The sequence below is a fragment of the Equus caballus genome, chromosome 20, assembly GCF_041296265.1.
Source record: "Equus caballus isolate H_3958 breed thoroughbred chromosome 20, TB-T2T, whole genome shotgun sequence".
In the NCBI taxonomy this organism is placed as follows: Eukaryota; Metazoa; Chordata; class Mammalia; order Perissodactyla; family Equidae; genus Equus; species Equus caballus.
In genome coordinates this window covers 3,880,224-3,906,552 of record NC_091703.1, presented here as the reverse complement: position 1 = coordinate 3,906,552, position 26,329 = coordinate 3,880,224, and the positions used below count along the sequence as shown (strand labels likewise).

Here is a 26,329-nt window from a genome sequence, read left to right as displayed (position 1 = left end):
TAATAGAGTAATTCTTACGGTATACTCTTTTTAGAATAAGGAAGTTAGGGGGTCGGCCCCATGGCCAAGTGGCTAAGTTTGCGTGCTCTGCTTTGTTGGCCCAGTGTTTCGCCAGTTCGGATCCTGGGCATGGACGTGGCACCACTCATCAGGTCATGTTGAAGTGACGTCCCATACAGCACAACCAGAGGCACTCACAACTAGAATATACAACTATGTACTGGGGGGCTTTGTGGAGAAGAAGAAAAAAAAAGATTGGCAACAGGTGTTAGCGCAGGTGCCAATCTTTAAAAAAAAAGGAATAAGGAAGTTATAATAAAGATGTAAGAAAGTCAAATTCAGGAAAAGCTACAGCAGCAGTAATTCTAAGGTTTGTTTTTGCAAGGATAAAATTATCTTACTCCATATACCCTGAGAACATTTACCAGATATTCACTGGTTATTCACAAATAAGACATCATGTTTTTGTGCTTATTAAGTCAGCAAGCTTTTCTGTTTCTGGAGGGTAAAAGAAATAGTGTTATTTGCTTCTTTACCCTATGTCATCTGCTTTAAGAAAGATCAACATATACATCAAGTAACTATATTCCTATTCCCCTCTATTGTTTATTCGTTAGCACATGTGGCCTGCGGATGCATAAATATGAAACCGTTTGATTTACATGCTTCTAGTGGTCATATTCCTTTATGAACACCCATTTCCAGATTTTTTTCCTGACATGTAGCCTTTTTTTCATTTGTAGTCATGCACCACATAATGACTTTTCAGTCAACAGCAGACCACATATATGATGGAGGTCCCGTAAGAGTACTACCATATAGTCTAGGTGTGTCGTAGGCTATACCATCTGTGTTTGTGTAAGTGCTATAGGGAAGGAAGAAATTTTCCTCTACCTTCTAGGTTCTTCTGACTGGTCTAAAAATTAAATTGACGTGAGACAGATTAACAGGAGAAAAACAAACAATAGTTTAAAAACATGCATATATGGGAGAAACCCAGGAAACCAAATAATTGACCAAAATGACTAAAGCCTTCATCTTAAATACCATCATCAGCTAAAGACAAAAGAAGATGTTGCGCGTGGGGAGAGTCAGGGACTTAGGGGAAGGAAGGCAATTCTCAGGCAGGTGAAGAGGAGCAAACGGTTGGAAAACAAGTGTTTGGCCACAAGAAACAGGAGACACAGAGGGGAGCCAACAAACAGGCTTTTCTAGGTTCCTCCCTGTCTACCAGCTAGTTTGTGTTGTGCTAAGGTGATGGCTCACTTCCTGAGATGTCGTTTTTTTAATCAGAATTCTTTTAGGCAGTTAAAGGAGAGGTAGCTTTCTGAGTCTTTTTTTCTTAAAAATAATCAGCCCAGGGCTAGCCCTGGTGCCCTAGTAGTTAAGTTCAGCATGTTCCACTTTGGCGGCACAGGTTTCATTCCTGGGCACCGACCTACACGGCTCTCTTAAGCAGCCATGCTGTGCTGGCGGCCCACATACTAAAAGATAGAGGAAGATTGGCACGGATGTTAGCTCAGGGCAAATCGTCCTCAGCAAAAAAAGAAATAATAATAATCAGCCTAAAATAATCCTCATGTAAAAGAAATACATTTTGGGCCGGCAAATTTTGTTCCCCTTCAGTACACTCTAAGATGTCTGCACAATGATGAAATCACCCACCAACGCATTTCTAAGAACGCATCCCTGTCGTTAAGTGCTGCATGACTCTGTTTACTACATATGTATTAAGCATGTAGCACCTTAAGTGCCAGTACAAGTGCCTTATACATGATAGATGCTTAGTAAGTCTTTGCTTAACAATTAATTTTTTTTTTAAGATTTAATCTTTTTCCTTTTTCTCCCCAAAGCCCCCCAGTACGTAGTTGTATATTCTTCGTTGTGGGTCCTTCTAGTTGTGGCATGTGGGATGCCACCTCATCGTGGCTTGATGAGCAGTGCCATGTCTGCGCCCAGGATTCGAACCAACGAAACACTGGGCCGCCTGCAGCGGAGCGCGAGAACTCAACCACTCTGCCACGGGGCCAGCCCCCTGCTTAACAATTAATCTAATCAATGAGTGACTAAATCACGGGAAGGAAGAAACATACTTAGAAATACTTACAGATCTAGGCCAGTAGTTCTCAACCAGTGGTGATTGTGCCCCCCTGGGGACATTCAGCAATGTCTGGAGACAGTTTTGATTGTTATTACTGGGGAACAGTACTAGTAGCATCTAGTGGGTAGAGAACAGGGATGCTGCTACACATCCCCTAGTGCACAGGACAGCCCCACAGCAAAGAACTTCCAACTCAAAATGTCAGTAATGTCACTGCTGAAAAACTGTGCTCTAATAGAAGAGAAAATGTACACACACCCATTCCCACCTGCCAGCCCTCTTCACTATACTTTACGCATCGTCCCTGGGTGATTCCACCACTCCCAGGTTTTCAACAGCCATGTGCACTCTAGTTCCAAATTTTTGTCTCTAGTTTAGACCTCCTCTTGTACCCAGCCCTGTACAGCCTGCCCTGTAGACATTCATAGCCCGGTGTCTCAAAGGCTATCTCAAGCACAGAGTGTCCAAAACAGAATTCACCAACTTTCCTCCAAACATTTTCTTACAACACCGTGCTAGGTACGTGGTTGGCACTCAGAAAAGAAAATGCTTTGTTAAATCAAATTACATAAGCGACCCAAGGCAGAGAGTAGTAAATGTCAAGAAAGGGTTCTGATGGGAGTTCCGAGTACAGATCAAGTGCTTCTGCTTCAAGGGCAGTGAGGAATTGAGTTGGGTGAGAGGGGCAGGGATCCATGGATATTTTATAGGGAAGGTGCCGTTTGAGTTGGGCGTTGAAAGATACATAGGAACTTGGGATTCTGGGTGGCAGAAACAGATGAGCAAAGGTATAGAGGCTGGAAAGGAGGACTGTGACCAGGGAATATATGATGGAATGCTCTATTTGGAGCATTGCATACTTGAGGGAAGCAGTAGATGATGAAGATGGAAAGATAAATTGGTGCCTGATCAAGGAGAATTTAAATGCAAAGCTAAGAAGTCTCCGCTCTATAGGTAGTGGGGAGGCATGAAGATTGGAAATTGAGATGATTTGAGGCAGATTTCAGGAGGATTAAACTAATAGCAGTACCTGGACCACCCACTGCCTTTCACATCACATCCTTCACGTCTCAGTTTCAATGTCACTTCCTCAGAGAGTCTTCCCCAATTCTCAAGGCTTGGCTTAATGCCCTTGCTATACACTCCCATAGTATCTTAGACTTCCTTCCATAAATCTCACACTCCTTCCTCCTCCTACAGTGCTTATCTTCTCCTTAGACTGTAAACTCTCAAGTCATGGACCATGTCTGTCGTGGTCTACCAGAATGCTCAGGCTAGCACAAATCAGAATCTGCCCTGGTTGACAGAGATGTTGCCTAGGCAGAAACTGTAAAATTTACAAACTGGTTAAAATCAGGATAAAGTAGAAGAATGAATCAAGGATAACTCCAGGGTTTTAAGCCCTCCTAACAGGGGGCATGTGGTGCATTAATAGGGATAGGAAACAAATGGGTTGACACATGTCCAACAGAAAAGAAGCTGAGTTCCATATTGCATATGCTGAAGTTGAAGTGTGGTTAGTGTTAGTGTGGAGAGATTTAGTGGCTCAGGAAATGTGAAAGAGAACTAGGGATGCTGATTTAGATGCAAAAGTTACTTGCAGTAGCAGTATTTAAAAACCTGAGACAGATTGAATAGGTTCCTGCTATTTTGATCTTTTGAACAGTGCCAAGAATGGAAATTTCATTGCTGCCCCCATCATCTTTCTTGCCATCGTCTAGATTTCTTCAGAAACATTTACTCTCTCTCCAATAAAAGGTACACAATAATGCTTATTAAATGCATCTGACGGGTCAGCTGCTTTTTTTCCCCTAGAGTCTTTTCCACTATAATCATTTGTTTTGCCACAGTTTTTGCCTTCTTGGGTCAGTAGAGTCCAAACCGGTAAATTTGCTATGTTGTAAATGATATGGGTTGTAAAGGTTCTAAATCTGAAAAAATATCTGCTCAGATGCTCTGTTGGGGCTTTGCTCCTCAGGAAATGTGATCTTGCTTCTGGACACATCTCTGACTTTCACTTACTCTCTTCACCCCGAGCTCCGCCTTGCCCAGCCCTAGTTTTCCAGGATACAGGTTACAATTGTAACAGTTTAGTGGAGGAAATAGAGGTTTGTAATCCAGGATTCAAAAGATATAGAGAATATCCTTCTCTCTGTGTGTTCCTCCTTTCACTCTGTTTCTTCATTCCTTGCAGACTCATAGTTTTCTCATCTTTCCTACTTTCTATGGAGAGAAACTTATTCATTATTTTTTTTATAAACTATGGTTCACATTAACCCAGTGTTGAGGTAGTTTTGTTTCTTTTTAGTGGTTTTGAGAATGTGAGAGATAAAAAGACATTAGAAGTCATAGTGTCAGAGCTAGCCCTGTGGCCTAGTGGTTAAGTTCAGTGCACTCTGCTTTGGTGGCCCAGGTTCGTGGGTTTCGATCCCGGGCACAGACGTACACCACTCATCAGCCATGCTGTGGAGGCATCCCACATACAAAATAGAAGCAGATTGGCACAGATGTTAGCTCAAGGCTAATCTTCCTCAAGGAAAATGAGGAGGATTGGCAACAGATGTTAGTTTAGGGCTTAATCTTCCTCAGAAAACAAAACAAAAAAAGAAAAGTCATGCTGTCTAGCCCCCTCCTTCAACTCCCCACTTCCTGTTATCAAGGGTGAGTGGCTTTCCCAGGCCTGGGGTTCAAACCTGCCCCGCTGTGTCATCATGCATGAATATTGCTGTGAGGACTTAGAAGAGTGCCCTGTGAAGAGACTGCAGTAATAAAGAGCCATCTGAGAAGGTCTCAGTTATGTTAGATGTTCATTTAATATTTATAAGCAATGAAGTGGCTAGTTAATAAACAAAATTACAGACCAGCATATTATTCTGCTATAATCTATGTGCATTTTCTATGAGAGCTATGTTTATATGTGTATGTGTTATGTATGTACGTCTATGTATATATGTTCATCATTGATAAATGTAGCAGAGAGAATCTAGATATACTTTTCTTCCACTAAAAGCCTAAATATAATCTTGATATGGGATAATAAGCTATGAATATGAAACCTTGAGAGAGTCAGATGATATTGACAAATTACCTGAGTCTCAGATGTAAAATGCTGTGTGATGTGAAAACAACTTGTCTTGCCATTATTTCAAATGTTTCTACGTTTCCTCGGTAATCAGAATCACATTTGCTCAGTTTGATTGTGAGCAAAATATTAAGAATACGTGATTTAAATGCCTTGAGCTTTAGCAGCATTTACTGAGTAGTACACTGAAACCTAAAGATTTCTTCTGATGCTAACTTCCCATTTTGGTTAGAGAGAGTCACTTAGTCATTATCCATTCACATTAAGAAATGTTACCTTAAGATTACAAATGCAATTCCATGTTATTAATTTCTCCTACTTAAATGAAGTTGTCTGAAAGAGAAGTTAACCTATTTATAAAAAACTGTATTTGGACTTGGGCCAAAAGTTATTTTGAAATGTACTTTCATGTGGTAATGCTACTAAAAGTTGCTAGATAGAGTACAAGCAGCTTCCATATTCATTACCTTTGCCATAATTGCCAACCAAAATATTTTAAACAACAAAAAAAGACACTGCTAAAAGCAGAAATTTTTTAGATCCCTCCAGAAATAAAGGTGTAGCTTGTTATGGTTCTTGGTACAAAGTTTTGAAAGATTTTTCTCTGATAAAACGAAGACTGTCAGTGATTTTAGGAAAATTCAAACTAAATGTAAAAAATATGCTAAGCATTTTTTTTTTTAAAGCTTCCCTGAGCATTCTTTTTTTTTTTTTTTCAAAGATTGGCACCTGAGCTAACAACTGTTGCCAGTCTTTTTTTTTTTTTTCCTTCTTTTTCTCCCCAAATCCCCCCAGTACATAGTTGTATACCTTAGTTGGGGGTCCTTCTAGTTGTGGCACGTGGGACGCCACCTCAGCATGGCCTGACGAGCGGTGCCATGTCCACGCCCAGGATCCAAACCAGCGAAACCCTGGGCCGCCGAAGTGGAGCACGCGAACTCAGCCACGGGGCCGGCCCCCCAAGCATTTTTAAGTTTCAAAATTCAAGTTAAATGCAAAAAATATGCTATGGCAAGAATTTTAAGTTTAATCCTGAAATAGGTGAAAACTGTTTGAGGTAGGTTGGCTATAATATTAACTATTTTTAAATACCAAAGTGGAACGTTCAACATATGGCTCAAGTACATATAACCCATTCAGCATTCAGCAAGGATTCACCTTAGTCTTTTCACTTGAGAAAAATTCATTCTACTTGTAGGGGTTTTTTGCTTGTTTGTTTCTTTTTATTTAGACAATATACCACACTTGGGAAAATATAAGATTTAGAGACAAACTTGCATTTAAACCCCAGCTCTGCCACTTAAGCATTTGTGGACTTTGAGGATAATAAGCCATGCGAGTAGGATTATTGTGAAAAATTAAATCTGGTGACGTATATAAAGGTACTAATATGGTGCCTAGCACATGGTAGACATTCAGTAAATAATAGTTGTTGCTGTTTTAATTGCCTGTATACTCATACTGAAAGAAAAACCTATGAACAAGGTGAGAAAAAGCATGCTAAGAGTGAAGGTCTGAGTAGAAAGCCACCATCATAGCTCACCAGCATTTCAGACAGGCTGGGCAGACATGGTGGCACCCATCCTGCTCCCAGCCTTCTGTTGGAAGGGCCCTGTGGGGCAGGCCAAAGCAGTGTCAGTGGCCGCCTTGTTCTCAGCCAGGGTGGGCTTTAACAACGTGATCCTTGCATTGGAGAGAGCTGCTGTAGGGCTCTGGTCACTGTGATTATGTTGCTTTGCCACCTTAACTGTACATTAGTGTAAGCTCTTTTCTAACATAGGAGTCAAGAGATTCAGAGGGGTTGACAGGGGTCTTCTTTTGACCCACGCGGTCATGGCCTGCTTTGTGCATGAAGGGAGTTGCTTGCTCAAGGTCACACCTCCTGCCACTCTGAGGGCTCCCCACTTTGGTGTGGTCAGTGGTGCTGGCAATTGGCAGGTGGCTCAAAGTCTGTACTCTCTATTATCCACTACCCAGGCAGAACTCAATCATGCAGGAGAGCTAGATTTTTTCTTATTAAAAATATATAATTTGAGCTTCTATATCTCATTGGAACCTTTGAAGGCAAGGAACACTAGGCAACTTATCTCCCAACTCCCCAAAATTAGGATATTTTTAGCTTCAAGTAGTAGAAAATTTGAATCAAATTGGACGTAACCGTAAGGAAATATATTGTTGCACATGACCTGACATCCACAGGTGGGCTGAGCTTTACTCCTGGCTGGTCCCTGAGATGGCTGTTGGCCAGCTACCAGTAGCAGTCGGGGCCACACTCTTCTCCATTTGGAGAAACAGAAGTAACCTCCCATGGCTTTCCCAGAAGTCCTCAGCAGACCTCTCCCATCTCACTGGCTAAGGCTGAGTTATATGCCATTCCTGGGTCCTTTCTAGTCAAAAGAGTGGGATTGCTCTAATTGTCTTAGACTAGAGCTGTGGTCAGCCTCCCTGAGGCGCAAGGGTGTGGATAAACACCCAAACTATACTGGGGTTCACTTAGGAAGGGAGAAATAGGAAATCACTCAGGCCACTACAACAAAGCCACCACAGAAGACATCGTGGGGGAGGGGATCTTTGTGCTGAGTTTTGAAGAATAAGTAGAGTTAGAAGGTAAGGAAGAGATTTTAAGTAGATGGAACAGTATGCACAGAAAATTCAAAAGTCTGAAGTAACATGATATTTTGGAGTAACCTTAAGTACTTAACTATAGAGAACAGAGTAATGAGATGTCAGCCTGAGGAAGAGGTCTTTTTATGTCATGCCCAGTTTGAATGCCATTCTGAATTCTAGGAATATCCAGACCAGAGATGAGGAAGGTTCTGAATTAAGACAACGGTAGGGAAAATGAAGAGGGAGTGATCTTTAGAGAAATACTGAAGAGATGGGGTTGCAGGACTTCCTGGCCAGTAGGATATGAGGGAGTGAGGAGAAAGGAGTCAAGTGGTGGACCTGAACAAGCCCTCTAGCCTCTGTAATCACCTATCTCAGCATCGTTTCTCACACGCGCACACACACACACACACACACTCACACAGAAATTTCTCTGGCAGTGACATTGTAGCAAAAATAGGGACATGTATGCAAAATATTAACCTTTCATTTGTTCTCTTCCCCATTCTAATATTAACAACTTCCCCGTTCCAATTTTTGGAAGTATTTTACGTGAACTCTTTTATTTGTTTGAGGGTACAAAAAAATGACTCATAATAAAGATTCGATGATTTCTGTTTAGCCATGACACTGATCTTTTGAAAGAATCAATCATTTCAAAAACCTCTGTATTTGGTTATCAGCTACTTATGAATTTGTTGGGTTCCATAAAAGCTTCTTTTTATAGTTAGAGTCTGGGAGGAAACATACTATTTTCCAGTGTCATGTTTCTTACAAATAACTGAAATATGCTTAGTCAGCCTCTCCCTGCCTAAAGTTCACCTTTGAACTAAGACCAAACTGAAAACAAGGGATGCTTTGAAATATTTTAGGATGTTCTGAAAGCGACGGCTTACATAAGAGGGGTCCATTTGATTTTTGGCAGTTCCAGCACTTTAGCACTCCCTAAAGATAAATGCCCCAGACTTATCGGCCTTATTCTTTTACTACTTAGGATCTTTTTCCATCACTAAAACATTAGTTAACAAAACTCAAAAAAAATTCCAGAGAATTTAAAACTTATAGCTTGTTCAGTCTCTGATACCTAAATTCTGTATACTGTTTGTTCATGTGTCAGCTTTGGAAAAACATGAAAGAAGTTTACTTAAAAATTTCAGTCTGCACTGTTTATTTTTAATTTGCGTTATGCACATAGAGTAGCTGGATTATACTGTGGTCCACCTACGCAAAGTAAGTGGCTGCTGAATTTGGTGAGCACCAAACTGCCCCTGAGGCATTTTACCCAACCTGAATGCCATTTATTGAGATTACACTGAAGACCACACATTATGGCTGTTCTATGGATTTTTTTAAAGTCCAGCTGATTCATATGCCTATTTTGGCTCCTTACGTAAAACATGCTTCTGGATCAGCTGGATATCAGGGCCCAGAGTCTCCATGCAGTGTCCTACTTGGAAGTGCAGCTGACCCAGACTTTGGTTTATTAAAGTAGCCAAAAACTAGCATCTGGCCCTGATTTAGACTCAGCTTAAGGGTTCCCCACCAGCAGCAAATACTTCTCTCACTCTCTTTCCTCTATCGCTCAGACTGGGCACGAGGGTCAAGTCAGGGGATCAGTGATACATGCTTCTATTTACTGTCTCCGACTCCCTTACTTTTAGTAATGTTCTTCTTTCTACTTGAATAAACCTTTTGATATTTCTGTGTGGCACATTTGCCTTTGTAAAGCTGTTGTGACTGCCTTCCTTATTTAACGTGTATTCAAAAACAGTTATTGAGAGCCTACTGTGTGCCAGGCACGGTGCTTGTGTGCTTCTGGAAGTGTGGCTAGGACAGGCAGAGCATGTGAGCTGTGTGGTCATTCCTGAAGTGACAGCCCAGCTGCACTTTCCAGGAGTGAGGTCTTGAAATATCTCAATAGAACAATATCTATTTTATCTTTTAACATTTGATGTTGACTAATGAGGGCTTTTTCTTCCCCAATCTTTTAGATTAAAATACATTTCTAAAATTCTAACACCTGAAGAGCACTTGGTTTTGTATATTAGATGCCGTAGGAGTTCTAAAAGAGGGCAGGAGCTTCTCATGATGCTTCCGTCTAGGTGTCTGCTGCCTAGGAAACATGGGAGTTTAAAAAATACACTTCCCCTTCCACTTCAGTCAAGTTGATTTCAACAAATGAAAGAAAACAGTTCTCCAAATATTCCTTTTATGATTGCAAGCTAGAGATGAAATTAGTTCTAAAATATCCCCGCAAAGGCCCAGGGCTCACTAGAGCCGAAAGAGCAGCCTTTGGCCCTCAGCCCTGCTGCGTTCCTGTCACACATCAGGGCGCCTGGTGACTAGTAGCCCACCCTGCTCCTTCCCTAGCAGCTTCCAGCAACAGTGCTTTCAGCTTTGCCTGACAGAGCTCATTGCGGAACAACAGGATTTTATTTCCAGTTTCGGGGTGAAAATTACAACATCAGCTGGAATAGTACATCTGACTTGGAATTGACTAGAGTGGTCAAAATGATGGATCTGAGATATACTTGAAGGGATAATTGTACACAACCCGTTTAAAAGCTGGTAAATATTTAAGGGTCAGGGGTTAAATGTCAAAGCCACAGTGCTTGGGCTCAGCTCCATAAAGTATCAAGAATGACTGCTAATTAAATCCAGGGTATATTTCACCAAAGGGAAATAAATTTGACAGCTAACAACCAATACTGGATTACCACCTTACAGAGGTTAGGGATCATGCTAGTAATTGTAGATAGTTTACAATTTTTAACCCAGTAGTAATCAGGAGAATGATTACTTGCAGTTACAGATTACCACACTAAACAGTCTTCTGAGTTAAAAATAAGTATTACCAAAAGGCATAGATATCTGGGTCCTCGGCTCACTTTCTGTTTAGAAATAAATGCCCTGTGGCTGTTGCAGAGCAAATCCCTAAAACAAATATAGTCAAAAGACATACTTTTTTCCCTGAGCCGAAAATTTTTTCTGTGATTAATAATTACCCCCAGTGTGGTAGCCAACTATGAAATTAGATGAATTTGATTTCCAAACAGGCACAGCAAATGGAAAGCAGAAAAATGCCAGCTAAAGGTCTCATAGCCCCTTTCGTCATGGCACGCTTGTTGTGAGGGTTAGATGGTGCGCTGTCTTCCTTCAATTCAGCATTCTTAGACGGGCGTGTGATTCGGATGCTGCTCTAGATGCCCCACCTCAGGAAGAAGCTGTTTACCTTAAGATGAGATATACCTTATGAGCACTAAGCAAACAGAGTAATTGTAATGTTTTAATAGCTATGTTTACATGCAGATCTGGAGATTATTTCTGCGCGAGGTGGTTTATAGGGCTGCATTAATTAAATCACACTTGGAATGCTGCTCCAAAGGATGAGTCACAAAATACTGCCATTTCCCCTTTCTCCTTTCAAAAGAGCTCAAAGGGAAAGAGAAAAGGAATTCCTCCACTCCCCATACTAATCTTAATGCTGATCAAGAAATCATCCCATTTAGTTAGCATTTCAGCTGTTTTCGGTATTGATTTCCATTGATATGTCTGTTTAAAGTACAATTGGCTAACCCGAAATTTCAAAGAGGTAAATTTATGTAGAAAAAAAAATAGCCAAGCCCTTATAGAAAACTTCGTCATCCCTAATACTCTAGCTTCTGCAGGCTGAGCTAATTACTGCCTAATCTTTACTTGAGGTATTGGTTAAATCAATTAAGTCGTTAGGAGTAATTTCAATAATGCTAGTGTTTGAGAGAACTACATAACAAACACGATTCAACTTAATTAGACTTTCAAATTGAGAGCCCTATCTAAGACTGGAGCCTAGTACTCTGTTGTGAATCTCTCTGTATTCACTTAGTAGTAGGGGGAAATTTTTTAATATGTCTGGCTCTAAGTAATTAGTTTGCAAATTTGTAATGTGAGATGTTGTAGGAGCTGAGTTTGGGAAGGAAAGCACAGCCTCCTCCCTTTTCATTTTATTAGCTTTTCCTGTATCTGGAGACTTCCTGCAAGGATGGAACATTCCTTTAAGTTCAACTCGTGGGAGGTTTGCACCAATAGCATAAAGTGCCTCCAGACACGTACCTGCCACTGATCTTCATGTACCTTTTCCCCTTTAAAAAAAAAAAGCAATGCTTTTCTTTGTTAAGCCTCTCAGAGCTCTCGGTGGGCAGCCAAGCCCAATGGGACGGCCTGAGCTATGTCTCTCCAGTCCTCCTGTCTCCTCCTCCCTGGGAGGCCTGGGTCTCCAGCTGCTGCCCTACGCGCATGTCTTCCTCTCAGAGTGGCAGATGCTGAGCTGGAGATCCTGTGCAGACCTGTGGGAAAGTGCACAGAGCACCAGCTATCCATGCTGTTCCTTCCCCACGCACTGGGAAAGGAACTCCCGACAGGAAGGTTTCATTAGCCTGAAGGAACATCGCGCCTTCGTTTTAACTCTTTGGCTCCTGTGGCAGTAAATCCATTGAGGGCAATATTTACATTTCAGATATTGAAGTTTGTTCTTTAGAGAGTCATAATTGCTTTGCTCCCACAGAGAATTTTCCTAGTAACTTCTTTTACCAGACAAGGGTTAATCACAATGCATTCCTGCCCATAGAAAGTCTAGGCTTTAGTAGTGGGGTCTGTAACTCTGGGCAGCACTTTGAGCAGTGCCATTAAGCATCGTACATGCAAGTAACAGATTAGGAAGCTAAAAAATCACATTGCATTGGAATTTGAATCCTCAATAAAATGTAATTTGTTTAGGTTCCATTCTTCAAAGATTGCATTTTCTAATTTTATGGTAATTTACTAGATGTCATGAAGAAATGACTGTGTCCCCTCCATTGGAAAAGAGCTCTCTCTCCCTGCCCACCTCCTGACCTTTTGTAAGTGCAGAAAAATCACCACAATGAAATTACAGTGACATAAAATTGTAGTAAACATTTAGCAGTCTGTGCTAGCCCAGGTTTATCTTACCATCTCAGCAAGTGGTGAGTCAGTAGGTTGTGTGTTTGCCCTAAACTGCAACAGTGCTGCACTTTTGAATGCAATTTAAATTTTATTTGTAAAGTCTTACAATGACACATTTGAACATTCTGAAAATTAACCTGTATGAACGTAGTTGTAAGAGTTAGCGGAAATTGAACAAATGAAATATACAGACTTCTACTTCCTGAATATGAATTTTTAGCTTTTTCCCCAACTTTTCTATTGTAAACTTAAAACAAAGTCTTATCAACAAGTAACAGAGTAGCAGCTGGATATCATTAAATCCCTCTGTCTAAGCTATTCTTCTTCATTAACTTTTTCCTGACAAGCTCTTGCTCTGCACAGAAAATGTAACTTTGTGATAGAGATTTATGTAATTCAGGTGTCCTCTATTCTAAATGAGAGGTTGCTTTATGAAGAAAGGGATTTGCAAGCGTCCATAGAATTTTATAAGAAGAAAAAGGAGAACTCAACAAAATTCAGTAAAGAAACACATTGTTAACCAGTTCATCGACTACTTTTACCCAATCTCAATTTTGTAGGCTATTTTCATAGTAATATTTGTCTGCAAACTGCAATAGCTTATAGATTTTATTCTACTAATGTAGGAATATTAGCTACTTTATCATAAAATAACATAGCAGCACTCTCCGGTGCTTTCAGATTCAGTGAAACATTAAAATGTCTTTACTTAGCAACATAATACAAAATACTGACAGACATCTAACCATAAACACAAATTAGAACAAGCAGTGCAGATGTCTTTCTGAGTTCAGGGAAACAGCGCTACAGCCGTTAAGTCGGTGGTGATGTGGTAATGTGCACACACTCATCTGAGCATTTAGTGTGGTCTCTACTGGCTTTCATATGTCAAAATCTGAGTGCAGATTTAGGCATTTTTCTTTCAAGGACACAGCGGAGCCACTGGGAAAAGAGACTTGTACCTGTTCGAGATGATAAGACACTAGGGAATCAAAAAATCTATTAAAAAAATAAAGCAAATGAAAAAATCTCTAATGACCTTCTGGAACATTAAATTGGTAGCTTCTCTCCGTGATATAATAGTTATTTTTTAGCATATTAGCAAATTGATAGCTTTAAGAATTGTTGTAATCAAAGAGTACCTACTATGTGTAATTTTATTCATGGTACCTGGCAATCAACTATTCAGTTGATATTTATGCCTACTTACCTGAGCTTACTATTTGAATTAAAAGTACAAAAATGTCTAAGAACTTATAAAATGGTTGATTCACCAAACCTTAAAAGACATAAATCTAATTTAGTGATTTAAGTGTAAATATTACTCAGATTATTATTTCGTAGTGACATAGCTCCTTTATTTCATCTTTGTTTCACATTGCTTTCTGTAAAAGCAAGATAAAAATTCCCAGGATTTGATATAACTCCCCCCTGATAATGCAGCTGCAGTCCTAATTAGGAATTCCACTTGCACTGCTGCAAGGACAGAGTCTAGATGCTGCGCTGGACGCAGAGCCTGCTTCGGCACAAGCCACCTCCACCCCAGCTGCAGCTATTGCTCCTCTGTGCTCTTCACTTGGCCGGCTCCTCACATCCTTCTGCCGAGTTATACACCGAGTCCTTAAGGAGAGCTTCCCTGACAGTCTCCCCTACCCAACACTGGGTTCTGTGTCCCTCCTGTTCACACCCGTATCACATATCATCTCATTTTAGCACTTAACACCTGCTTGTTATTCTCTTTCTCTCTCAATCAGTGAAACATGTATGCCAAAAGAACTTTTATCCTTGGTGTGTAAGAGGCCATCTAACTACAAGAGGTCAGGAAGAGCTGTGTCACATATTGGGAAGTTTATGTGTGTAATCGCATTTACTCTTTTTCGGCGTCCTGTGATGTAGGTGGAAGATCCCCTTTGTATACACAAAGAAACTGAGGCCTAGAGAAGTTGAAAAGAACTTGCCCAAGATCATACAGATAGTAAATGGCAGAGTCTACATTTGGACTCAAATATTTCTGACTAAAACACCTTTCTTAAACAATTAAAAACATTTTTACTCTCTTACCTGGGAACATCTAAACTCATGCAACTATTATTTTGATACCTGGTCATATACTGCTTTGGACCCTTTTTGAGCTGTCTGTGTCGCTTGTCTCATTAATGACATTAAAAACCCCAAATGGACACTGGTGATTTTTGAAAATTGCCTCCCCCATCCCCATCCCTACCACCACTTGATACCTAGGGAACCAAGAGCTAGACATATAATAGTAGATGCTTAATAAATACTTGCTGAAGATATAAAAATTAAAAGTAGCATACAGTATTATTTACAGTAAGTAGATGGCAGACTTCAATTTTGGATCAAACTCAAGGACCAAAAAATTAAACCCAAGTGGTCAGATATACTTACTTAGAGCCAAAGAAAAGAATCAAAACAAGATTTAAAAGTTAAAACACTTTTCTTAATTTTTTTTCTTTTTCTTTTTTTTATAGTGAGCAGGGAAAAGGGGAAGCCTATGTCCATCAATGCAGAACTAATTAATGTCTAAGTTAAAACATAGTGAAATAAATTGTGATAAATCTGTACTGTGGTTTGCTTGCAGCTGTAGAAAAAAACAAGAAAATTCTCCATGAACAGAAATACCTCCAGGATATGTTAAGATGAAAAAGCAAGATCAGAATAATGTATATAGTGTAGTGTTAAAAAGGTGGGTAAGGGGAATAAGAATGTTACTGTGTTGCCTGGTTGGGAGAGTCAGGGGGACCGGGTAGAGGGAGCACTCAGGCACTGGATAGAAACAATTCAGTACATGCCTTGTTAATTTTTGAGATTTTAACCATATGAGTACAATATCTAATTTAAAAAGTGAGTTATTCTGGAATTATTACATATGCTATAGCTTAATAAGAAATTGCATTTCAATCCGTTCTGTGCGAGAACAGAGTAATTTTGTATTTGAGTTAGAAGTATATTAAAAGCCAAATGCTGGTGCTTAAACCAAATTTCACAAAAGCACTAAATAAAGGGTTTTGTTGTGTTTTATTGTTTAATGAAAGAGGGAGTTGCTGACTGTCCACACAGGTGTCATGCACTAAGAAAAGATGGATCCCAACTGGGGCCAACAGACAGAAGATGTATCGTGGTGCCTCTGACACTTGGTAACCCCGGAGCCCAGGGACCTCAGTGCACTTGCTCAGGGGAGTGCAACAGTGTAGGTCTGAGTCTGTTCTGCCAGATGGAAATTAGTATCTTAAAATAGCCTAACTTCTTTTTTTTTTTTTTTTTTTTTTGCTGCTGAGAACATTTTAAATGGAATCTCTTTTAGATTTAAATTTTTTTTGCCTTCAATGGACCCTTAACGACACCTTGTAGAGTATCTTTCATTTTCTTGCTACTTGATGAAATTAGTATCAGCTGGTTTAATTGCAAAGCATGCCAAACATTTTAACTTGCAAATCAGTAACTTTTCCCTTTTCAATTTTAACTACTAGATTTTAAAATATTAACCCTTAGTAATTTCTTTAAATTTTTTATAAATTGTAGCTAAAACCTAACCTCTGCCTTGATGATTCAGTTATGTTTGTACTTTATGCAAATCTTCATTTTTTAATGAGCAGGAAGACTGGAATTGTTCTAAGGATTTGAAGGAATGTACACATTGTGATTTTAAGGAGAGCGTATTTCTCATTTTAGACATTGACTAGAAATAGAGAAAAGCTAACCAACTACCTCTTAATTTACTTTGTTTATTTAATGAGCAACTTGGGTTTGTGTTAATTTCTGCCTCCATAAATTACTTCACTCTTGAAAAATGAAGATTTTTCAACCCACTGCTCTTCCATTTGAAAATTGTTTTTTAAACAACTTTGGTTATAGTAGGAGAACTGGGTCATCCAAAATATGTGTGGGGTGTGAAGTTTTCTTTCTGCACGAAGGTTTGTCATGAGTCTAAACATTTCTCTCTCAAGTAATTTACCATTTAATTACATTGTGTTATGTTCCCTCAGGAAGGGGAGGAGAAGGGAAAGGAAGAAAACTCAAAAAGAAAAAAAAAAAAGCTTTTAAAATGTGTACTGCACACAGGATTTAGATTTCACCTTATAAAGTTTTTATTCCAGTGTCCTCCTCCTCTCATTGTGCCGTGAAACAGTGAATCATTCATGTTTGTCTCTGAGGACAAGTGCTGGTCTCATGTTTTATCCTGACACCTCTGAGATGAGCTTTCCATATGAAGAGGACATTTGATGCTTCCAGTGTCATTCTGGGGCCTCCTCTTTTCTGGGAGTCACTGACACATGTAGTTTGGGCAGTGAAGCCCAGGATGAGGTGACATTGGGCTGATTTCCCTGCTGATTAATGTGCTTGAGGGTCCCTGCCACCCTTTGCCCCCTTCCAGTGTGTTGGTTTTCAAGAAGGAGCCTTTCAGATGCTCCCCTGCCGGCTGAGCTGGGCAGAAGTCCAGTGGCGCCAACAACTTTCCGTCCTTTGTATGAGTGATCAGAGGCCAACCCCAAGAAGCTGACACTGGTTTCACTCAGTGCTACTAATGATCTTCAGTAGCGGAAGACTTCCTTCCTCATGTGGCCTGAACGTTTTGCTTGGTGAATGTGTGATTTGGAAAGTGGCCACAGAGACACAGCCCGATAAAGTTCACTGTAGGCGTTACCGTGCACTGCCGACGTTTTCGCTGGAGCTCGTCAGATCTGCATTTGATGAGGCTCAACTTAAAATAAATGAAAAGTTAACTTTCACGTTAAAGGATTTTGGCGAATGTGCTTTCTGCAACGGGAAGGCTCACCCCATCCGTTCTTTTTCTTACTGAACGTTTCCAGTCAAGCTGACAGCGCACTGGGCAGACTCTCTTTGAGACCAGGCAGTCTTTGGCTCGCTCTTACCTTGCGTTTCCTTTCCCGATTTTCTGCTTTTTCATCCTGAACCACCAGTGAGGGTGAAGACTCACTTCAGCGCTAGGGTCAGAGTGCTGCAAATACAAATTAACCTCTAAGGACTGTTCCTGTTCTACACCGCAATCTCCACTTACCTCTGGCCAAACCACGGCACATGGTAGTTTTCACAGATTTCTTACATTTCTGAAGTTATTTTCAAAAGCACCTTCTGGTTGTTTGTTCTAGAACAGATCACCTATGACCATAAAGAAGCTCTTCCTTAGAATTGTTTATTTACAGGAACTCTCATGCATGGAATAGAAATGCTGAGTAAAGGTCACCACAACTGACCTGTGGCCATTGTACCCTGGCTGCATGGAGACCCTGTAACTGATGATTAATATGGGCTTGAACTAGGCTTCCACACATTGTACATCTCATTTTTCAGTATTGCTAGTTTGCCCTAGCAAATACTTTTAGAAGGAAGTTTCAACTCCTCAAATAAATAATCCCTACAGGTGCTTCAAGAGCTTTTAGGTTTTCATCAAAAACCTGAAAAGGGTAGGAACGTCTTTGTTTGGAGGAATCCTTAGAAAGCTGGTTTGACTATGTCCCCTGAGTGACATGGCATTTTAGTGTTTGTTTTTATTTTATTAAATCATGCTTCCCTAAAAACTGCCTGTGGGAATCACGATTCTTATCAATGTGTGCTCTTCCCTAGTCCCTTTGCTAAAAACTTTATATAACCATATCTAAAACACTTAAACAAAAGTGAAACTGGCATCTGTTTAGTGTTTTATAGTTTGTAAAGACTTTCCCTCCACTCATACCCATAAAGGAGGAATTATTACTGTGATTCATCGTTTCACTAAAGGAACTGGTAAGCGGCAGCGCCAGTCAAGGCCTTCTGCTTATGTTGCCTGTCACAAATGGCAGCAGGGACACAGCCACTGATTTCTCCTTTGCTTTCAGAATGGGAGGGCGCTGACCTAATGTCAAGGAGGCCAGTGTGGCCAGTGGAGTGATTTAGAGGAAGAAAGCCATCTGATTTCCGCTAATCCTATAATGTGGTAGTGTCTTTGTAGCCAATCAGGAAACAACTTACAAAAGGCCTTAATAGAATTACTCTGCTCATTCATTCTGTTTTGGAAATGTTAAACTTGTATCTATATTAACAAAATAAAACCAACATGATCACCACATTTATGTTTGTGGAATCGCTTTTGAAGAATAATTTTGAAAACTATAGTGCTTTTGGCAAATGATTTCCTAGGTATGAGTGAAAAGGGCTACATTTTCTGGAGTGATTGGATAAATTTTCACATGCCGGTGTAAAATTGGCATGTTCTCAATAGGCTCTTCTAGTTATCTCCACTTGTTATCTTTGAGATGCTTTGGTATAGAGTCAGACATAATGTTAACATCTTACTGATAATAATTATGAAGTGTAGATTTTCTGAACAGATGCAGGAATAGTTTCTCATTCACTTATCTCCTAGGCAAAAATAACTATATCAAAGTGTATGTATTGTTGACTTTTTCTTTTTTTGACTAGAGGAGAGTTTTACTTTTGTTAAAGTGGAAAAATACTCATTTCTTAGGCTTTTCTTCCGTCTCCCTTCTCTTCTTCATTTCTCAACATACATTTAACACCAGTGGTGCACCAGGCACTGTGATCAGTTACATGGAATACAAAGCTGAATAAACGTATTCCTTCTTGTCAAGATGTTTAGAGTCTAGAATATTGGTTCTCAATCAGGGGCAATGTCTGGAGACATTTTTGGTTGTCACAACTGAGGGGATGCTGTTGACACCTAGTGGGTAGAAGCTGCTCAGCATCCTATAGTGCATGGGACAGGCCCCCATGATGGCGAATTATTTCACACAAAATGTCAACAATGCCAAGGTTGAGAAACTCTGACCTAAAGCAACTGTATTCAATAGAGCTTCCTTTGACAATGAAAATAGTCTATATCTGCCCTGTCCCATGTGGTAGCCACTAGTCACATATGGATTCTGAGCACTTGAAATGTGGCCAGTGTGACTGAGGGACTGAATTTTTAATTTTATTTAATTTTTATTAATTTAAATTTAAATTAAAAAGCTACTTGTGGCTAGTGCTATCATATTAGACAGCACAAGTCTAAAAGAAGAGATTAATGAGTTAACCAGTGGTTACAGCTCCATGTAAGATAACTTGAAACCAAGGCTCCTGAGGGGTGTTATGGGAACACGGGAAAAAAAGTTAGGCCAAGGCAAGTCGCTTTCTAGGAACACAGCATGCAGTGGGTGATTTTTGAGCCGAGTGCTAAAGAGTTAAAAGATGTCGTCCATGCCCACATATAGAGTGACTTGAATACAAGATGATTCTTTCATCCACCTAATGAGAAGATTCACTGAAAAAGTGGGTTAGGAGGATAACATGAATAAATAATGTTTTAGGGAAAATGTCAACTTGTAATATTTAATTTTTTTCAATTTAGTTATACAAACATTTAAAATCAGATATATATATATACATAATGCATATATACATATTTGTTTAGAAATATATATAGTATGTTTTTTCCAGTCTCACATTTCCTGAAATAATTTTTTTCCAGCTCTTCAGTTTCATCTCTGGTGTAGTTGCTAGTTATCACTAGAGACCCTGAGTTGGCTACAGATATTCCCAGAGCACAATCTCGCTTCCATCCAAGCTATTTGAGATACAATACTTTTAAACTCTCTCCTTGGAAAACTTACTCCATATTACAGGTGCCCACTCACATAACATTGGGTTAGCTTCTTTTTCCTTTTGTCCTTTATGTATATATTCTTGAAATGCTCAAGATAACTACCTTTTGTATTTCTTTTAAAGCCAATCTGTAAAAGGCTTGTTTTCAACATCTAGCATTTGCAATTATGAGGTCATACCTTCAGGAATACAAATTGCATCTTCATTAAATTTGCCTCCTTTGTTACAAGTTCTATCAGTTGACCCCTGTAATGGCATTCAGAAGTAACGTTGCTTGAGGTCTTTTCAAGTTACTGAATCTTCCTTAAAGAACACTTTGGTGTTCAAAATAAAGTAATTGAGAGAAGGCCTCATAATATGAGAGGTAGGATTCCAGTTCAAGAAAGTGGAATAAACACATGCATTTGTTTCTGCTACCACCTTAGGCCCAGTTAAAGACAGTAAAAGTATAAAAGACATGTACTCATAACATCAGAAAGAAGAACAAATGAGAGATTTACCTAATTTCTGAACACAAAGCAGATCAAAGGATGTTAATTGGCTAAGCAGAATACAGGGAAATGTGGTTTAAAATAACACTTCTCAAACTTTAGCATGCATGTGAATTGCTCTAAGGTCTTCATTGGGTCTCACATGGGGCTGAGATTCTGCATTTCTAACAAAGTTCCCAGGTGACACACATGCTGCTGATCTGAGGACCACACATTGATGATCAAGGGCCTAGAAAACATGAGGAGAGAGCCTACCTGCCCAGCAAACCCAGAAAAACTTTACGTTAGAAGTTGACATCTACCACAGAGGGCAAAAGTCACTTATAGGTCTGAAATCAGGGAAATTCACTAAAGATCAGTATATGAAATGCTTGGACATGCCTGCTTTTACCCTGTAAAATCAGAACACTTTTCTCTATAGTGCCTGAACAAGCTTCCGGTGTAGAACCAGCATAGCTGAAGTAGTTTGGCTTCCCAGAACTAAGCCTGCATTATTCTGGTCTTTGGAGGATCCTAAATATAATAGCTGACTCCTTACTCACCCTAAGACAAAGCTCACCAGTCATTCAGCCTAGCTTCATATACCAACCTCACATTGGGCTTTCCCCTTTCTTCATTTCTACTGAATATTCAGAGAGAGATTCAAGAAGACACTACCTCCACAGTGCAAGACTTGAATGCTGTAAAAGAGCAACAAAGGATGAGAGAGTGTTTGAATCTTAAAAATAGTTTAATATTTTAATTGCTGAAATAATTTTTCAATAGAAAGGTGGGTAGATAAAGCTAAAAGTATGCCAGGCCATAATTCAAAAAGTTAAAGAAATAGAAAATATGGAGAAAAAAATGAAAGGCATAAGGGATAAATCCTGGGGGGTCCAATTTCTGACAAAAGTCATAGGAGAAAAATTCCCAGAATTTTAAGAGAGTTTTAGCTTGAGAGTGCTTGTGAAAGGCTGATCAAGAAGAATGAGAAAGGCCCTCACATATACTCGTCATTGTGAGGTTCCAGAAGACCAAGAGTAAAGAGAAGATCTAAAAAGCGTCTGGAAAAATATATACAGGACACCCATAACCAAACAAGAATCACACTCACGTTGGCACTTCTGATCAGCAACAATGGACACTAAAAAAGAGTTGAGCAAGATTTCAAAATTATGAGGAGAAATAGTTTTTAATTGTTTTCCTTCCAATCAAGTAGGAAGGCTGAAGTCAATTTTGAAACATCCCTCCCCATACCTGTAACTCCAGCAAAATGAGAGAGAGCCCAAAAAAGAGAAATGTATGATACAGTAAACAATAGAGCTAACACAGGCATCCAGTGAAAAAATCTCTGCTCGAGGAGCTGTGGTTCAGGCTGATTATCTGATGAGTAGAGATGATAGCAGACTCAGTGGGTTCCAAGAAGAGTGTCTGCAAATGGACTGGCATGAAGTAGAAGCAACAGGTAAAATGACTAAGACGATGAAGGATTTAAAGGTTACAGTGATATCTTTATCACTTTCCAAATAAAATCTGTTCTAAAAACAGAAAGCGGAGATAGTCATGGTCTGAATATGTAGCAAACCAAAAGAGAATTCACTCATTACGCTTATTTTAGAAAATTATCAAACATGTAAAATTAGCCAGTGTGGCATAATAAACAAACTCTCAAGTACCCAGCACCCACTTCAACAATTTATCACTTTATGGTCAATCTTGTTTAATCTATACTTTTACACATTTCTGTCATCCTGTGTCATTTTGAAGCAAACCCCAGGCATGATATTCCACTTGACTTTAATCTTAGCAGTATCTGATCTTGAGAGGCACAGGCTTCACATGCCACCCCAGAATCTTAGGAAAGGAAATGTAATCAGAGCATATTACCTGGCTCTGCAGGAAGCATTAGGGTAAAATTGCTTTTTGGTTTCCAGTGTTTAGAGTCTACCTATGAGTACTCAATTAGGAGAATAGAACAGAATACGAATGTTCCTGACACTAAGAAATTGGAGGGTAGAAGTGGACAAAAGGAGAATATGATGTCCTCTATTATATATTCTGAAAACACTGCTCATCTTTATTGAAGATTTTTGGTCCCTATCACTCATACGAGGGACCTTGGTGTTTGGTACTCATCTGAAAAAAACCCAAAAAACCCAAAAAGGACTCCCATTAACATTTCTTGCAGGACAAATCTAGTGATAATGTACTGCCTTAGTTTTTGTTTATCTGGGAATGTCTTAATTTCTCTTTCATTTTAGAAGGACACTTTTGCTGGATATAGAATTCGCAGTTGACAGTGTTTTTCTTTCAGCACTTTGAATATATCAACCTGTGGCCCTTCTGGCTGCCAAGACTTCTGATGAGAAATTGGATGATAATCTTTTTGAGGACGCCTTGTATCTGATGAGTTTATTCTCTCTTGCTGCTTCCAAGATTTTCTCTGTCTTTCAACAGTTTGATTTCATGTGTTAGTGTGGCTCTCTTTGAGTTTATCCTACTTATTATTCATTGAGCTTCTTGGATTTGTAGTCTTTTATCAAATTTGGGAAGTTTTCAGCCATTATTTCTTCAAATATTCCTTCTGGCCAATTTCTCTCTCTGTTTCTTCTGGGACTCCCACAATGTATTGGTCTGCTTGATGGTGTCCCACATGTCCCTTAGGCTGTACTCACTTTTCTCTGTTATTTTTTCTTTCTGTTCCTCAGACTCAATAGTTTCACATTTTATCTTCAAATTCACTGATTCTTCTGCTTGCTAAAATCTGATTTTGAACCCCTCTGTTGTATTTTTTCCCTTTTTCCTTTTCAGCCCCAGAATTTCTGTATGGTTTCTTTCTATAACTTCTGTGTCTTTACTGATATTTTTATTTTGTTCCTCTGTCATTTTCTTGTGTCCTTGACTTCCTTTGGACCTCAGAGTATCTTTTTTATAGTAATTTGGTGAGTCTGAAGTCTGGGTTTATTCAGGTGTAGTTTCTGTCTATTTATTTATTTATTTATTTTTTAAAAAGTATCAAATTTATTTCAATATCTAGTTTCATTTTTCAATTAAAGCTATTGGATAAGTTTTTGTAATTTAAAATTATCAGAGATGAGGAAAACATTAATAAGATATTAAATACAATGAATAAAATGATTAGACCAATCATTTATAAAAGCCATATTTAATAGTAAAAAATTCCAGTTTTACTACTTATCTGAAGGAACTATCCTTTGGCTCTTTATTTTGAATTATAACACATTCTCATTTTGACATAATTTACCTTTCACCCAATTACTAGTATGCCCAACAAAATTTTTCCAGATTTTAAGCTTTTGTTTACCACTTGTGAAATCTGACTTAACTGTTACTCTTTACGAGTTCCTTAAAAGAAATCAAAATTTTAATTTTCACCATGAACCTGTTTGATCAAACAGTATAGGACATTACCACCATGAGTTATAACAATGAATGGAATAAAAAACAAAAGTGGTAGCTATATAATCACCAAATTATCTGATAAGACATTTTAACTACTTCACATTTCCACTTAGCACAAGTACAAATAAACTGCTTCCAAGGTACTACAAGGTTTGGGGTTTTTACTGCAAGCTTTAAATCATAGTGTTATTCAACGAGTCATCTAAGAAAATGGCAGTGTCCATAAGTACAAAAATTGTTACATCCAGTAGGTGGTATTCTACATAGTCAAGATAATAAGAGAATTCTTTATAAAATTAGATTTTAAAAAATGCAAAATGACCAATAATTACCAGTAGCTGAAAGGCTAGCATCAGAAAAATGCAGAAAATAGAAGTACTCATTATTTTGCTTTGAGAAAGCCAGAAATGATTCTATTCCAAGAAATAAGCAATGATAAAAGATGTAATTAATTTACTGTATCTCTTTTAAACCAAAGCATACTTTTCACTCAGAGAGGACAATTCTGATTTTTACATTCTTAATTTCCTTTATCCAGACCAGGACCCTATTTTAAGCCATTATTTGAATGGAGTTCATAATGAAAAGTCATTTTTCTCCACAGGATGTTTTCATTTCAGTATATAAGTTGCAAAATGGCAAATGACTAGGTCACCTATAAAGAATTTGTAGCATAATAAATGCCAATTTACAAGAACTGTCCACAGACTTTTACACCAAAGCCTAAAAGTTGCTACAGTACATTAAGAGGTCAGAACGTGATTCTTCCATAAGCTCAGACTTCCTTTACTAAATAATACTGTCATAAAATCCAGAGAAGAAACCCTAGTGGGGCCCTTCCAAATTCATAATTTTCCAAACGATTTTCTTCTGGTTTGCACCAGCTGTTCATTCCTTCAATCCTTTTTTAGTCGTTTAGCTTTTGCAATATTTTCTTGACATTTTTGTTTCTTCTTTTGCTCCTTTTCCCTGGCTTCAATCATCTTGGCTAATTTCCAGGACAGTACAGCACTTGCTAGAAACAATGGAGTAAGGGCCAAAATAACTGTTGTAAGGAAGCCATATGGGTCCTTTGCAGCCCATTCCACAACAAACTCTGCCCAAGCCTTTATATCAAACATCTTTGTAGTGGTCTTATGCTGGAGCAGTGCTCTCTAACTTTGTCCTGGGTTATCAGAGAGCCAATCAGAACTTCAGATGACCCTTGGTTGGTTGTCTTCTTGAGCTCTACCATACACTTCTGAGAGAAGATTTAAATTCTATATGTTGAGTGGCTCACCGCCAAGCCGGAAGCAGGAAGGAGGAAACTCTGTCTATTTATTTTATTTCTTCAAGTGGGTCATACTTTCCTGTTTATTCATATTCCTTGTGATTTTTTGTTGTCATTGAAAACTGGACATTTGAATCTTATAATATGTGAACTCTGGAAATCAGATTCTCCTCCTTCTCGGGTTTTGCTGGGTGGTGGTTTTTCAGTTTTGGGTTTTTTATTGTTGTAGGGTGTGTTTGTGTCAGGGATCAACCTAAGATGAAAGATTACGATCTTCTCAGGTCTTTTCTGAGACTGCATCTTTCCCTGGGTAAGTACAGTGGCTTTCTAAATTCCCCAGACATGTGGTTGTTTTTGAATATCCCAAAAAACAGTTGCAATTCCCTTAAATCCCCTGGAAGCCATTTCAGCTGGTGGGGTTGTAACAATGGTGACAAATCCCTTTTTTTTTTTTTTTTGAGGAAGATTAGCCCTGAACTAACATCTGCCTCCAATCCTCCTCTTCTTTTTTTGCTGAGGAAGATTGGCCCTGAGCTAATATCCATGTCCATCTTCCTGTACTTTATATGTGGAACACCTACCACAGCATGGCTTGATGAGCAGTGTGTAGACCAGTGCCTGGGATCCGAATCAGCGAACCCTGGGCCACCAAAGCAGAGCATGCATATTTAACTGCTATGCCACCGGGCCACCCCCAAATCCTTATTTTTTAATAAAACTAACTTCCAAATTGTTAAAGTCAGAGATTCTGCCTTAGGACTCATTTCCAAACATGTAATACCTTGAAGTTA

At 39.1% G+C, this 26,329-nt stretch overlaps 2 protein-coding genes across 2 annotated transcripts in view; one reads left to right on the top strand and one right to left on the bottom strand.

The window, feature by feature from the left end:
* Nucleotides 1–26,329, top strand: part of GMDS (GDP-mannose 4,6-dehydratase) — a 656,076-nt gene that overhangs the window by 421,850 nt on the left and 207,897 nt on the right. The window lies entirely within an intron of this gene.
* LOC100629180 (small integral membrane protein 15-like) lies at nucleotides 25,039–25,532 on the bottom strand. The gene has a single exon (XM_005603523.4). It carries the CDS (start codon nucleotides 25,387–25,389, stop codon nucleotides 25,165–25,167), a length of 225 nt encoding a protein of 74 aa, XP_005603580.1. The 5' UTR covers nucleotides 25,390–25,532; the 3' UTR covers nucleotides 25,039–25,164.